General features: G+C 69.1%; 1 protein-coding gene across 1 annotated transcript; it reads left to right on the top strand.

The window, feature by feature from the left end:
• Positions 1–8,381: 8,381 nt before the first annotated feature.
• On the top strand, positions 8,382–9,335 carry FAM163B (family with sequence similarity 163 member B). Its single transcript, XM_054584144.1, has 2 exons — positions 8,382–8,474; positions 8,928–9,335. The coding sequence occupies exons 1-2, from the start codon at positions 8,382–8,384 to the stop codon at positions 9,333–9,335; spliced, it is 501 nt and encodes a 166-aa protein (XP_054440119.1).
• The last annotated feature ends 3,726 nt before the right edge of the window (positions 9,336–13,061 follow it).

Raw genomic sequence — 13,061 nt, 5'->3', positions numbered from 1 at the left:
ACCCTTTGGGTCTCAGGTGGGCGCTCGGTCCACGGAGCCGCACCCGCCAGGGCTGTTGCCCCTCTTCTTATTCACCCTGATGTTGTTGGACTGAGGTTCACAGAAAAGGGGCACCGTCACACCCTGCCCCCCAGCTCTGCCTGGGCCCAACTAGAAATTCTGTCCCTTCTTCAACAGCTCAAAAGCCCCCGCGGTTCATCCGTTCGCAGTGGGCGCCAAGCGCCCACTGTGCCCGCTCCAGGCTGCGCAGCTGAGATAGACCCGCGAGGTGCGGGCAAGGCTCCGCTCTCGGGGGGGGTCTGGGCCGAGCTTCTGGGAGTCCAGGGACCCTGGAAATGAACGGCAGAATGGCGTGGTCCCTGTGTGCTTTCTGGACCCCCGGAAATGCCTTCATGGAGTCCAGGCCCCAAAGTGGGCCAGCCCCGGGCACCCAGGGCTTTTCCCGGCCGCCAGCCCCCAGCCCTGCTCCACCTGGCACAGCGCCCCCCACCCCGGGCCCCTGGCCGCTGGCCTGTGCTCCCAGGGCCGAGCTGGGCGGGCTGGGGTGAGCCTGGAGGCAGGCTCCCCAGGCGCTGGCGGGACCTGCCTCTCGGGTGCCCAGGCCCCACTCCCGCCCCCCGCCGCCCGCCCCCAGCCAGGCTCTGGATAATGTCGAGAGCAGCCGCAGCACTGCGAGCACTTCCCGTCTCTTTATTGCCGAGCGCGGGAATCTGGGAGCCCGCGGAGCGTGAAATGAGGAACAAATGTGGGGCAGGTCTAGACAGGAACTCCACGCGGCCTCGCTCCCGCGGACGGCGGGGCCTCGGGCTTCCAGGGTGCAGGGGCGCTCGCTCGGAAAGAGGCAGATGTGCTCGTGGGGGAGGCGGCGCCCTGGCTCTCCACGCGCCCCCCGTGGGCCAGCGACGCCAGCGGGGGATGGGGCAGGTCTGCAGGGGCGGCGGGGCGGAGGCAGGCAGCAAACCTGGCTTACGAATACCGGCGCCAGCCAGCCCTCTGCTCCCTGGCCTCGGTTTCCCCATCTGGAAATGAGCGGCACCGTCACTGCCCCCGGGAAGGGCTGCTTGCTAAGTGAACGGATTTCAGGGCCCCTCAGACCCGCTGAGGTCTGTGTTTTCCTGGGCGCCCCGCATGCTGGAGCCGGCGCGGTCAGAAGTCGCTGGACTCGCCAGGCCAGGGACCCAGCTGTGCGTGGGGCCCGGGGGCTTGGCTTCTTCCTGGGCGCCCGGGTGATTGCCGTGGACCGGGCCTTCATTAAGCATTGCTGGGCCCCCGCACGGAGGAGGCGGGTGGGGTAACGGGCTGCAGGCACCCCCTCCTTGAGGCCTCAGGGCGGGGAGGGGAGGACAGAGCGAGGGATGCAGAAAAGAAGAGTCTGAAAATCCATGCGGGATGCGTGGTCCAGGTGGCAGCCCCTCAGGGTCTTCTGCCCGGGAGGGGGCTCCGCGGGGGGCCGGTGGGGGGCGGGTGCCTGGCTCTGCAGCCGGGTGACCCCCACCCCCCACCCCTCGCCCCCCAGCACCGCCCCGGGTCCTCAGGCCGCAGCAGACCCCTGGGCCGGTCTCCCACCCAGGAGACACAGGGTGATCGGGGGGCGGGGATGGGGGGCTGTTACCCGCGAGGCTCCTCCTCAGACTCTAGGGTTGAGGGCGGGGGGCACAGAGGGGCCCTATCTCGCACCCCGTCCCTGTATGGAGCCTGGGTGGGCACAGGGAAGCAAAGCCGTTTACAAAGCTTTAAAACTGTGGTCCCGGGGGGGGCCCACTGGCCATGCAGCGAGACACTCGCCAACGTGCCGTGGCCGGCGGGCGGCGCGGCGGGCGGGGTCCTCTGGCAGAGGCTCCGTCGCTGCGCTGCCCGCCTCTCTCTGCCTCCCAGCCTCTGCCTCCAGCCACAGCCCGCCCCCCTGCCTCTGGCCCTGCCAGACGGGCAGCCCCCCTTCAGGGCCGCGCACGTGCCGCCTCCTCCAGGAAGCCCCCTGTAGTCCTTCCCATGTAAGATCACCCCCCCACCGCTCTGGGTCTCCAAGCCCCCGCTGGCCCTTGGCACCCCGTGTCCCTGGGTGAGCCTGGCTTCCCTCAGCCCCTGGGCCGGCGTGTACCCTGTGCGGGCAGCCCCTCCCTCTCGGCCCACCCTGGGTGCCATCTCGGTGTGTTGCTCGAATCAGCGACGTTTGGTATCTGGGATCCCCACACTGTGCCTCGCGTCTCGGTCGCCCAGGCCCCCGCAGGTGAGGCTGGATGAAGGTGCGCGCCTGGATCCTCCGAGGCCCGAGCCGGCAGGGACGGGCCGCCCCTGCCCCGCCGCACCCGCGGTCCAGGGAAGGGGCCCCGCCCGGAGTTACCAGCGAGGGCAGGGTGTCCGCCACCTGTGGGTCCTCTCTGGCCAGACACAGGCCCTTTAGGCCTGTCGCCTCGGTGTCCAGCCGGGCAGAGCCCCTGGGCACAGGAAGGAGCTCTGAAAGGCCAGCGAGGGCAACAGGGGTGGGAGCTGGGGCAGGGCTCTGGCTGCTGTTTGCCCACCCGCTCGCAGTATGAAGTCCCGAGGAAGCGGCCCCCCACCCGATAGCCGGCACAGCCTCAGCCTTCCCCCAGCCCCCCTTGGAGCCGTGAGATGGCTTCTTCTGGCAGGGCCGCTTTGAGATTCTGCGTGTGCGATGAGGTAGTGCAGGAAGTCTTCCTGGAGGAGGGGGCGTGTCCTGGGCCCTACGGGCAGGCCCTGGTGAGGCCGAGGGAGGGGCGCCGTGGAGGTGGGGGCCGCGCTGCTCTCAGGGGCCATTGGAGGTTAACTCTGGGCTGATGTCAGCCTGGGTGCGCACGGCTGCTGGCCCGGCCGGGCGGGCCGGGCGCCTGGAGCTCACGCTGCTGCCCCGGGTGTGCGCGGATCTGCAGAGCGAGGCTGAGACGCTCCAGCTGGACGGGCCGGGTGTCGGAGCCAGGGGCAGGGGGCCGGGAGCCGTCCGTGGCCGTGGACAGTGCTGGGCACCCGGCCCGCGGGGGCACCCTCTCTGGCCCACCGCCAGGCTGCCTGCCGCTGGAGACCCCTCCCCAGGGCCGGGCTCGGGGGGGGGGGGCCCTGTGCCTCAGGCCCTGGAGGGAGGCTATGCAACCAGCGTGGCCGGTGCCCACCCCCGCAGGCCTCCGGCACAGGGTTTAGACCCAGAGAGGGACGCAGACTTCAACAACAGCGATCTGAGCTCACATGCCTGCCGTCTGCAGGAGGGAGCTGGGGCTCAGAGAAGCCGCTCTTACAGCAACTGAACTGACCGGGAGGCTGAGCCCGAGGCCCTCGGGGGTCCAGGTAGGGTACTGCGGAGGAGGCGCTGCACCTCCCGGCAAGGACTTTGATCCCAGTGTGACCTTTGATTTCTGCCGAGCTCAGGGAAGTCCCTGTCGATGAGGTGGGACCCTCATGACCTTTTGGGGCGTAAGGAGCAGAAAGACGCTGGCGGAGACAGCCGCACAGCCGCTCGGCAGTTCTGGGGAGGGGCGGGACCCCGTGAGTCGGGACCGCAGACAGCCTGCCTTCCCCGGGGCGGGCGCCTGCTCCTTCCGCTCTCCCTCTTGGCCCGGCTCCTCTGGCCTGAGCACCCCGTCTGCACCCGCGGTCAAGTGACCAACAGGGCCGGGCTAGCGTCCAGGTCCCACAGCCGCGTCCCAGCCTGGGGTGCACGTGCACTCCGACCTCAGGAAGCTGTGGCCAGACGGGCCGCTGTAGGGGGTGCACAGGCGGCTGCCAGACACATGGCTCAGGGACAGGACACACAGGGCGGGCCGGTCTGGCACCCCGAAGCCCAGCGGCGTCCCCCAAAGATGACACGGGCTGCAGAGCGTGCGACCTCCAGCAGGAGTGTGGGGCTCCGGGGTCGGGGGGCCTCCTGCCCCGAAACGTGCCGGTCACAGCAGATCCAGCCCGGACACCGACCCTGCCACCCCCGGGGGCTGGGACCAGGGTGTGGGCCCTCTCCTCTCCCGCCTCAGTTTGCTCACCTTCAAAAGAGCGGCCCCCGCCCCATGGCGTCGGGGTCTCAGAGAGGGGACCTGCCTGACCAGTGGGAGGCAGGAGGAGGGGACGCTGAGTCCCCGGGGGGCCTGGGGTTCCCCGTGGCAGGGGGTGGGCCCTGCGTGGCTCTCGGCTGGGGTGGGGGCCATTTGCGGAAAGGAGGTGCAGGGACCAGGTTCGGCCGGGCCCCTGGGCGTGGCCCCACCCCTCCCAGAGCCATCCTCTCCTCACCTGCAAAACCGGGGTCCCCAGGTCTGTTCTGCCCAGTCTGCCTCCCTCAGCCGCCCTGAGGACTGGGGTGGGGCACCCGGGGGTCATCCGCTGCCCGCCCTCCGGCCACCGCAGAGGAAGCCGCGGCGCCCCGCGCCCCACAGGACGGGCGGGGGGCGGGCCGCGCCCGGCGCTCTGCCGGCGGCTGCGGCTCCGCTTTGCCTCACCTCAGCGCGGAGCGTGAAATGCATCTGGACAGCAGGCCTGGCCCCCGCCCAGCGTCCCCCGCCGGCCGCCCCTCGGCACCTCCGCTCCCTGGATCGGGCCGAGTCGGCCCGCACCCTCGGCAGGGCCGGCGGGCCAGCTGGCCTCAGCAGCCCTGGGGGCCAGGGCGGGCCGGAGCTGGCCGGCAGGGCGCCCAGGAATGCGGGGGTCCCGGCCCCCGCTCCGCCTGCCTGTGTGGCCTCGCTGTGTCTCCCTGACGCGGGCTGTCGGGCGGGCTGTCTGGGGCTGCCTGTCTGCCCCTCTGTCTGTCTGAGCGAGCAGCTGTCTGTGAGTCTGTGTCTCCCTGCCTAATCGCTTCGGGTCTGTCTGGATCTGTCTGTCTGTCTGTCTGTCGGAGGGCCCGGCTCCCCACCCTGCTTCGCCCCCGATGCTCAGTGCCGCCTGGCAGCGCCCTCTGTGTCGGCGCATGTCTGCGGTCCCGCCCCCCGCCCCCGCCCCGTGCCCAGGGGCCCGGCCGTCCTGCCCGGCCACGTGCCCTACCAGGCGGGGGGTCGGCCGGGACCACCGCCGGCCCCCGCCGCCGCGGCCCCCGCAGCCCTGACCCACCGGCCGGCCAGGCCTGGAGCCTGTGCGAGAGCCCCGTCTGTCAGCTACCCTCACACATTCCTGGCAGGGGAAAAATCGGCCCGAATTCCAGCAAGCCTTTGGCAGGGTGTATCGAAATCTTCAGAGACGTGCGTGCCCCAGAGCTCTCCCCGCACATTCCTGCGCTCGAAAAAAGGGGAAGTCACGTGGATGCCCACCGCGGGGCCTGGCTGGGCGTGGGCCCCACGCGGCACGGCCGTGGGGGGAGCAGGCGGCCCCGTCCTGGTTCTGCGGGGACCCCGGGGACATCGCGCGTTGCGGAGATGCGGTTGCCCTGAGGGTGGCCGCCAGGCGAGGTGAGGGGCGCGCAGGGAGGAGGTGGTGGCTGCCGCTTCTGCGTCCCCGGGGGGGCCCATCTGCGTTCCCCTGGATGTTCAGAAGGAACCGACCCAGAGTCGAGGACAGTCCTCCGGCCGCGCCGGGGGCGGGGGGCCGAGGGGGCGGCAGGGCAGGAAGGAAGGCCTCTGAATGCACCTGGTTTCCCGCCCGTGACTGGAACGACGTTTCCTGCACCTCAAATTCAAACTCACACCAATTTTTGAAAAGATGGCGCTGCCTGGAAGAAAAGAACGGAAGCGCCAAGGGGGCAGGGAAGCGCACTAAGAAATTGTTTCAGTGGCTTTCCATCCCCACGGGGTAGAGCAGCCACCTCCCGAGCAGCACGTAGACAGCGCACTGCATTCAGCAGCCGCGGTGGTGAACACAGCGACCTGTTATACTCAGCCGTTACAGGTAACGGAAAACCGCAAACGAGCGATGGGGCGTGTGTCATTCGGGAAGATTGTCACCGAACAGGCCGTGTAGACATCGAACTTTCACAAGGAAAAACCCTGTAATCTCTTATCTTCGGTGGAAATTATCAGCATGACTCATGTTTTCGTTTTGTCTTCCTAAAAAAATTTAAAAAAAAAAATTCCCCCGCTCCGTTCCCTGCAAAGGTTCCCTGCAGGGGCAGCGAGCACGACAGGCCCCGCCCCACTGGCGGGCCCGGGGGTCACAGAGGCGATGCTGCCCAGGTCGGGGCAAAATGAGACAGGGCGTCCTGGGCCCGAAAGCACAATGCCCTGGGGAATTAGTGGGGCGGCGTGAAAACAGCAAAGCCCGCAACGCAGGGGTGCGGGGGGCGCCCAACCCGCAGTCCCCGGGGGATCACTTGAACGGCTGCCAGAATGGCGACTGCTGTGTACCGACCCATCACTGCCTGAGGATCCGGAGGTCACGTGACACCATCACGCCACCTCCGGCTCAGGGGCCCCAGCTTATCCTGGAAGCTGGCAAGAACCGGGCACCCACGTCTCCCCGCTGCGGGCTGTGTTTTAGGGGAACATCCAGGCCATCAGGATGCGCGGGAGAGAAGGCCCAGCGCAGCGAGTGCGAAGGAGGCACAGCGCTTGGAAAGCCGCTGTTCTCCGCCCCTCAGGAAGTAATGGGTCGGGAGTGATCCCCAGGGGCTGATAACAGCGCAGGGTGGGAGGCCGAGGGGAGCTTCGCCACGGAAGAACGGCGCTGGCAGCGCTGCACCCCCGCTGCTTAATCTCCACGGCACACGGCGGGGGCGGGGAGGGGCGCGGTCCCCGGGGCCCGAGGGTGACGCAGGCGGCAGCCCGTTCAGAGGACGGAACAGCAGCAGAGGAGCATGTTCAGCGCCACAGGAGAAAACCCAGCCTGCGCTCGTTCAGAGCAGATTCTCTCGCAGCGATGACCCAGTTTCCTCTCGAAACCGCGTGCGCAGGGCGGCGAGGGGCGGAGTGCGGTGGGGCCGGCCTCGGCTGGAGTCGGAGGAGCCCGGCGGGGCGCGTCCTGCCGCGAGCAAGCCAGCTGTGAAGAGGCGCTGTGGAGACGGTTGCGGGAAGCTAGACACTGACCGGGTTGTTTGGTGTTTTGGTTTTTGCTGGGTCTTTTTGGAGTCCCCTTCTGTCACACGGGGCGCTCTCGTGGGTAAGCGATCACGGACAGGCTCGGGGGCCCCCACGCCACCCCCTGCAGAGAGAATCGAAGGATGGGGAACTGAGGGAGGGCGTGTTGAAGGCAGCCGCTGCCGCTTTGGGGGAGAGAGGCGTTGCTCGCCGTCCTGGAGTTCCGCACGCCCGCCGTCACCCTCGGTGACGTCAGACGGCCACGGTGAGAATGTTGGCGGCTCAGACGTCAGCCTCCGACCCGGAGGCTCGTGTCCTGCAGGCTGGTTTATTGGCACCCGGCTGGACGGACCCGCCAGCGCACGGCTGGTGGCCGCCACGCGTCCCTGCCACTTGTTTGCGTGACATCTTCCACAATAAAGAGCGTACACAGGGCACGTCCCTAGGCCTAGGAATGCCACCTCAAAGAATTTACTCTAGAAGGGTATTTGAAGTAGGTTCTAAAATTCACGTGGCCCAATTACATAGCTACAGAAAGTACAAAAAACAAAAAGAAAACAAACCCACACACTTTTTAAACCATTTTAAAAGTTTTAAAAACTTTTTTGAATGTAAACAGCCTAAATATCAAAAAGGAATCGGTTGGGTTTTGGAAGATGAGAAAGCTCTGGAGATCGGCCGTACAGCAAGGTGAATACACCAAACACCACGCAGCCGGGCACTGAAATCTGGCAACGCCCTGACCGGCCCGGCTCAGTGGGCTGGGCCTCGTCCCAAAAGGCGAAGGGTCGCCGGTTCGATTCCCGGTCAGGGTGCATGCGAGCGTCGACCGGTCGATGTTTCTCTCCCTCTCTCTCCTCCTCCCTTCCCCTCTAAAAATAAAGAAATAAAATCTTAAAAAAATCAAAACGAGTTAAGAGGGCAAGTTTTATGTTTTGTGTATTTTACCACAAATTACAACTGTTAAGAAAGGGATCCGTTACGTTATACAGTAGAATAGGGCTGGAAGTTTGGTTGCAGACGAAAACCTAATGCTAGAAAAAATAAGGGCAATCCTGTCGGATGAGAACACAGGTTACAAAACCCTGCACTCAGCCAGGCTGCCTGGGGGTAAACATGGGGAGAAGCGGGCTCGCAGAGCGAGGCTGGAGGGGCGCCGCCACGACGGGACGCCCCGCTGCGCCCCGAAACGCCTGTTCGCAACGCCATCCCGAGCCCCCGAGGACAGAGCAGCATGGGCTCGGCGTCACCGTCCACAGGGCCGGGCGGGGGGCCGGGAGAGGGAGGCCGAGCGGCCCGACCGCCGGCTGCCGCCCGCGTGTGCGCCCCGGGGTGTCCGGCTCCCCCACCCGACGTGTCGCGGCCCTGTCGGGGTGACCGGCCCGTCTGTGAGGACGCGCCCCTGCGTGTGTGTGTGCTGCAGGCTGTTGATGGAGAAGGGAGCGGATGACAGCCGGGACCGTGGTTATCACCGGGGGCATCTTGGCAACTGTGATTCTGCTGTGCATCATCGCGGTTCTGTGCTACTGCCGGCTGCAGGTACAGGGGGCCCCCACGGGGGCGAGGGGCCGGGTGGGGGGCGGAAAGAAGGCGGGAAGCAGACAACCCCAGCCCGACCCCCTTGGGGGGTCAGTGCCTCTCCGCCCAGGGCCTCCCCCCGCCGTGGCTCAGAGTGGGGCTGGGGCTCAGCCAAGGGCGCCCTGCCCTCCCTTCCCCGCCCACGTCCTGGGGCCGTCTCAGATGGGGGGAGCCCCCTGCAGGCCGAAGCAGCACACACGGTGCCCGGGACTACGTGGAGGCCGGGCTGCCCGACCCCCCGAGCCTCGATGTCCCCACCTGCACGGTGCCTGCCTCTGGCTGCCGTGCGGATGAGAGGAGCGAACACCGCTCGGCAAACGCCCCCCACGCGGAGGCTGTCGGGAAGGGCTGGAGGTCCGTGGGAGCGGGGGCGGGGGCGGGGGCGGGGTCCGCAGCTGTCCCCCCTGCCCGCAGTACTACTGCTGCAAGAAGGAGGAGCCCGAGGAGGACGAGGAGGAGCCTGACTTCGCCGTGCACTCCGGCCGGCCCCCGCTGCCCTGCAGCCGCAGCCTGGTGCTGACCAACGGGCCCGCGCTCGGCCCGGCCGCCGCCACCCCGTTCAGCCAGAGGGCCCCGCAGGCCCGCGCCCTCTGCCGCAGCTGCTCCCACTGCGAGCCGCCCACCTTCTTCCTTCAGGAGCCCGAGGACGAGGACGAGGTCGTGCCCAACGGCGGGGGGCGCGTGGCCTACAAGGCCATCAGCCAGGAGGACGTGGGGCTGCCGCCCACGCCCCTCGGGGGCCTGCAGGCGCTCGACCCCCGCCGCCTCTCAGCCATGCGGGAGGCCTTCTCGCGGAGCCGCAGCATCAGCACCGACGTCTGAGCGCGCCCCCCCGCCCCCCCCTCCCGCCAACCCCGTTCCCGCCAGCAGGTCCTGAGACCATGGCGGGGTCCCCGTGGCCCGCCAGCCTGGCCCCGGACCCAGGCTTGGCCCGGCCTTCCTTACGGCCCTGTCTGCGCAGGGCCTGGCCCTCGGGGCGCTCCGGGGCTCACTGCAGGGGTGCGGTCAGTGCAGGGCGGCAGGGCCAGGGCTAGGGCGGCCGGGCGGGAGGAGAGGCGGGCGTGATGCGGCCCAGGTGAGCAGCGCGGCCTCCAGGCGAGGACTGCGGAGCAGCCGGGCCCCGCCGCCGTCTGTGCCGGCGCGGCGGACAGCGGCCTCCGCCTCGGCCCGCCACCGGCCCCTCCGGCTGCCTCGCCAGCCCCGCCTCTCCCTCCCTCGGCCTCAGGCCACCTGTCTCTTCCACGGAGGGGTGGCCGTCACCACGCGCAGGGCCCCGGAGCCAGCCTTCCCCGGCGACTTCGGACCAACTCTTTGGCCCTTCCCACCAGAGCAGGGGGGCTCTGCCTCTCCTCCCCCACGCACGCCCCTGGCTTCAAGGGCCAGGCGGCTGAGCCCAGGCGGAGCTGGCCTCTCAGCGGAGCCCCCTGGGTGGGGGAGATCCGGGGGCGGCCGGGCCTCAGGGATGCCCAGGCTCGATGGGCTTTTTGGTGAAAGAGGGAGAAGGGGCCGTTCGCAACTGCCTGCTGGGGGAGCGTCCGCACTGAAACACACAGCCCGTCCCTCAGGCCTGACATGGCGTGTGGACGGCGCCGTGGGCCCACGGCCACAAGGCCCCTGAGACCCGAGACAGGCCCCCACCCCCGTCCCTGGGCCTCCGCCTCCAGGCGCCCGTCAAGCTCGGTCACAGGGGAGAGGGGCCCGTCTCTCTCTGCCACCTCCTCCTCAGGGTGACCTGGGAGCAGGAAGGACCCGGCCTCCCCTGCCCTGCTCCGTGGGGAGGCCTCCGCGGGGCCCACTCTGCGCTGAGCCCCCAGCAGAGCCGGGGTCTCCCCAGGAGCACACTCTCAGCCCCCTCTCTGCAGCCAGGAAACAATGCCCAACGGCCCCCCCACGAGGAGCACCCCGAACCCGGGGCGCCCGCCCTGGGGAGCGCAGATCCTCGCCCGGGGCGGAGGCGGTTCCTCTCTCCGAAGCATGCCCCCCGCCCCGCCCTCTCCGGGGAGCTCTCTGCCTCTGGAAGCCCAGGTAGCGTGGGTTTCCGCCCAAGAAGGTGCATCGAGCCCCCAGCCACCCGTCTCCCTGCAAGACAAACCCGTGAGGGCCGGGACCGCTCCTAAGCCAGGGGCGGCCTGCGCGGTCTTACCCAAGGGCTGGAACGGCCGCACAGGACGGCCGTGTGCAGTGAGCAAAGACTGACTCTTTTTAGCCGCCTCGATTTTTTCCCCTCTTCCCCCTTCCCCCTCCCCACCCGCCTCAGTACAGACGCTTCCCAGAGCCCCCCCGCCCCTTCCCCCTCGGGAAACCCACAGTTTGTTTTGACGCATTCGCTTGGGGGGGTGGGGGGGGTGGGGGTGGGGGCGAGGGCCGAGGCGGCCGCTCTGCTCTGTGCTGTCCTTCGCTGGTCTCTGTCCTCTGTGTGGATTCCGGGGTCAGTTTGAAATGGGAAAAGTGCCACCCAGGCATGCACGGCGACTTCAGGGAGCCGCCTCTCCCTGGGAGAAGCAGAAAGCCAATAAACCTGGCCTCAACACCCCATGCCGCTGTCTGCAGTCTGCGGGGGGCTCCGGGCCCGCCTGAGCCCTCGCGGGAGACTTCTGGGAGGGCTCTGTGCAGCCCGGTGCCAGGCGGAACCCGCCTCGTCCTGTCCGCCCGTGGGGCCGGGCCGCTGGCCGGAGGGGCAGCCCCTGCAGGCCTCCTTCATGCTTGAGGTTCCCCGGGGGGTGGTGTCTGCCTTCTGAGACCGGGGGCCACGGGCCTGAACTCCGAGCTCCTGGAGGGGCGTTGTGGGCGCCGGGCTGGGCCACCGGGCGCAGGTGGCGGCCGTCCCTGGCCTCAGCCTTCACGCGACCACAGGGAGGTGATGACGACGTGGACGGATGTCGTGCTCAGGGAACAAGAGCGCCGAGGGAGTGCCGGGCGCAGGGCCTGGCGAGCAGTGAGCGGAGAGGAGGGCGGTGGAGAGGAGGGGGAGGAGTGGAGCGGGGGGGGGGGCGGGGCGGGGTCCTTGTCGGGACACAAGGGGGTAGGCACTGGATTGTGGGGGCCTTGGGCAAGCCCACCGCTCGGGCCTTGGATGTCCCTCAATCCCGCCATCTTACACACCGCGTGGTGGCCCCCAGACTGGCCCCAGTTCCGGGACGCGCCGACCCGGCTCCCAGGAAGCAGCCACAGGCCCTGCTTCTACTTGTCCCCCAAGGAGAGGCCGCTGCGGCACCCTCGCCCCACGTGGCCTCGCTGCTCTGTGCAGGTGGGCGCCCGAGGCCTCCCCTGGCCGCAGGGCCCGCGTGGCTCTCAACGCCCTGCACCGCCCGCGTCTGTCCGCCGAGGCTTTGTGGAGCCTGTTACCACTTCCTCACACTCTTACCTCCCCTTCCCCCCGCCCGCCGCTTTCATCTGGGAGAGCCACTCCTGCCGCTGGGCCAGCCCGAACATCCCCTCCTCCAGGAAGCCCTCCAGGAAGTCCTCCCGTGTCCTGCACCCAAAGTCCAGATTAAGCTGCCGTCCCCAAAGGCCCAGAAACAGCGATGGCAGGCGGCTCCCAAGCGCCCGGGGCGGCTCCAGCGGCCTGCCTCGTCACCCCTGCTCCGCCTGGCCCGCCCAGAGGGAGGCGGGCGCCCCACGCCCTGCAGTGCAGGTCAATCACAGAGTGCCCGCCAGCACCCCACGTCCTCCCGGGCTCCACGTTTGACCAGGGCCCTCCATGCGCCCCCGGTCACCCACCCCCAGGTCCCCGCCATCGATGGGCTCAAGGGTCCGGCTGAATTTTGACCGCAGCCCCCAAGCCCTGACGCCCCCGAAGGCCCCGCCTGCAAGCTCCCCACTCTCACTTCTGTATTCTCTGCGGAGCCCCGGCCGCCCGGCCCCGGGCCTCAGGCCTTTGCCCATCCTCCTGAGCGGGTGACCTGGACAGCCCCCCCATCCCCCCGGCCAGAGTCACCGAGAGCGCATGATGCCGCCATAAATACGACCACTTTATTAACAGACAGAGGAGCAGTGATGGGCACCAGGGAGCAGGCTCAGCGTGCGAGAGCGCCTCCTCCTGGGCGTGCAGTGCGGCGGGTCGCTCCGTGTGCGAGGGTCGTGGGGGCACCGGGCGCCGGGCAGGGGCGAGAGCTCCTCCGGCAGGGGCGCACCTCAGCAGGACCGGGGCCCCGGGCAGCACCGGCACCTTCCCGCTGGCCCCACCCTGCCTGCCCCCCACCCTGGAGGCAGGGCCTGCCCAGGGCTGACCCCAGAGAAGCGAGGGCTGGGGAGCAGGTGGCCCGGTCACCTCCACCTGTGGTCCCTGGGCCCTGGGCGCGGGGCTGGACGCTGGAGCGTGGGGACCGCAGACACGCCGTCCTCGGCTCTGAGAGCAGCTGCCTGCGTGGCGGGGTGCTCTGTTTGGGAGGCCGCCCTGCGCCCCGGGCCCCCCTTCCCGGGGGACGGCAGCAGCTCAGTGTCTCGTCTGCGCAGCCGGGGCGCCCTGCGGGCAGGCTGTCCATGGAGGGGCCCGAGGCTGCGGCAGCCCCGGGGCGGGCGCTGGTCCGAGGGGCGCAGCGGCCGGGC

This window comes from Pteronotus mesoamericanus, unplaced genomic scaffold, assembly GCF_021234165.1.
Source record: "Pteronotus mesoamericanus isolate MK-2021 breed Mesoamerican mustached bat unplaced genomic scaffold, CSHL_Meso_final contig_78, whole genome shotgun sequence".
NCBI classification, from domain to species: domain Eukaryota; kingdom Metazoa; phylum Chordata; class Mammalia; order Chiroptera; family Mormoopidae; genus Pteronotus; species Pteronotus mesoamericanus.
Note: the sequence above shows the minus strand (reverse complement) of the source record. Positions and strands in the feature narration are given on the sequence as shown.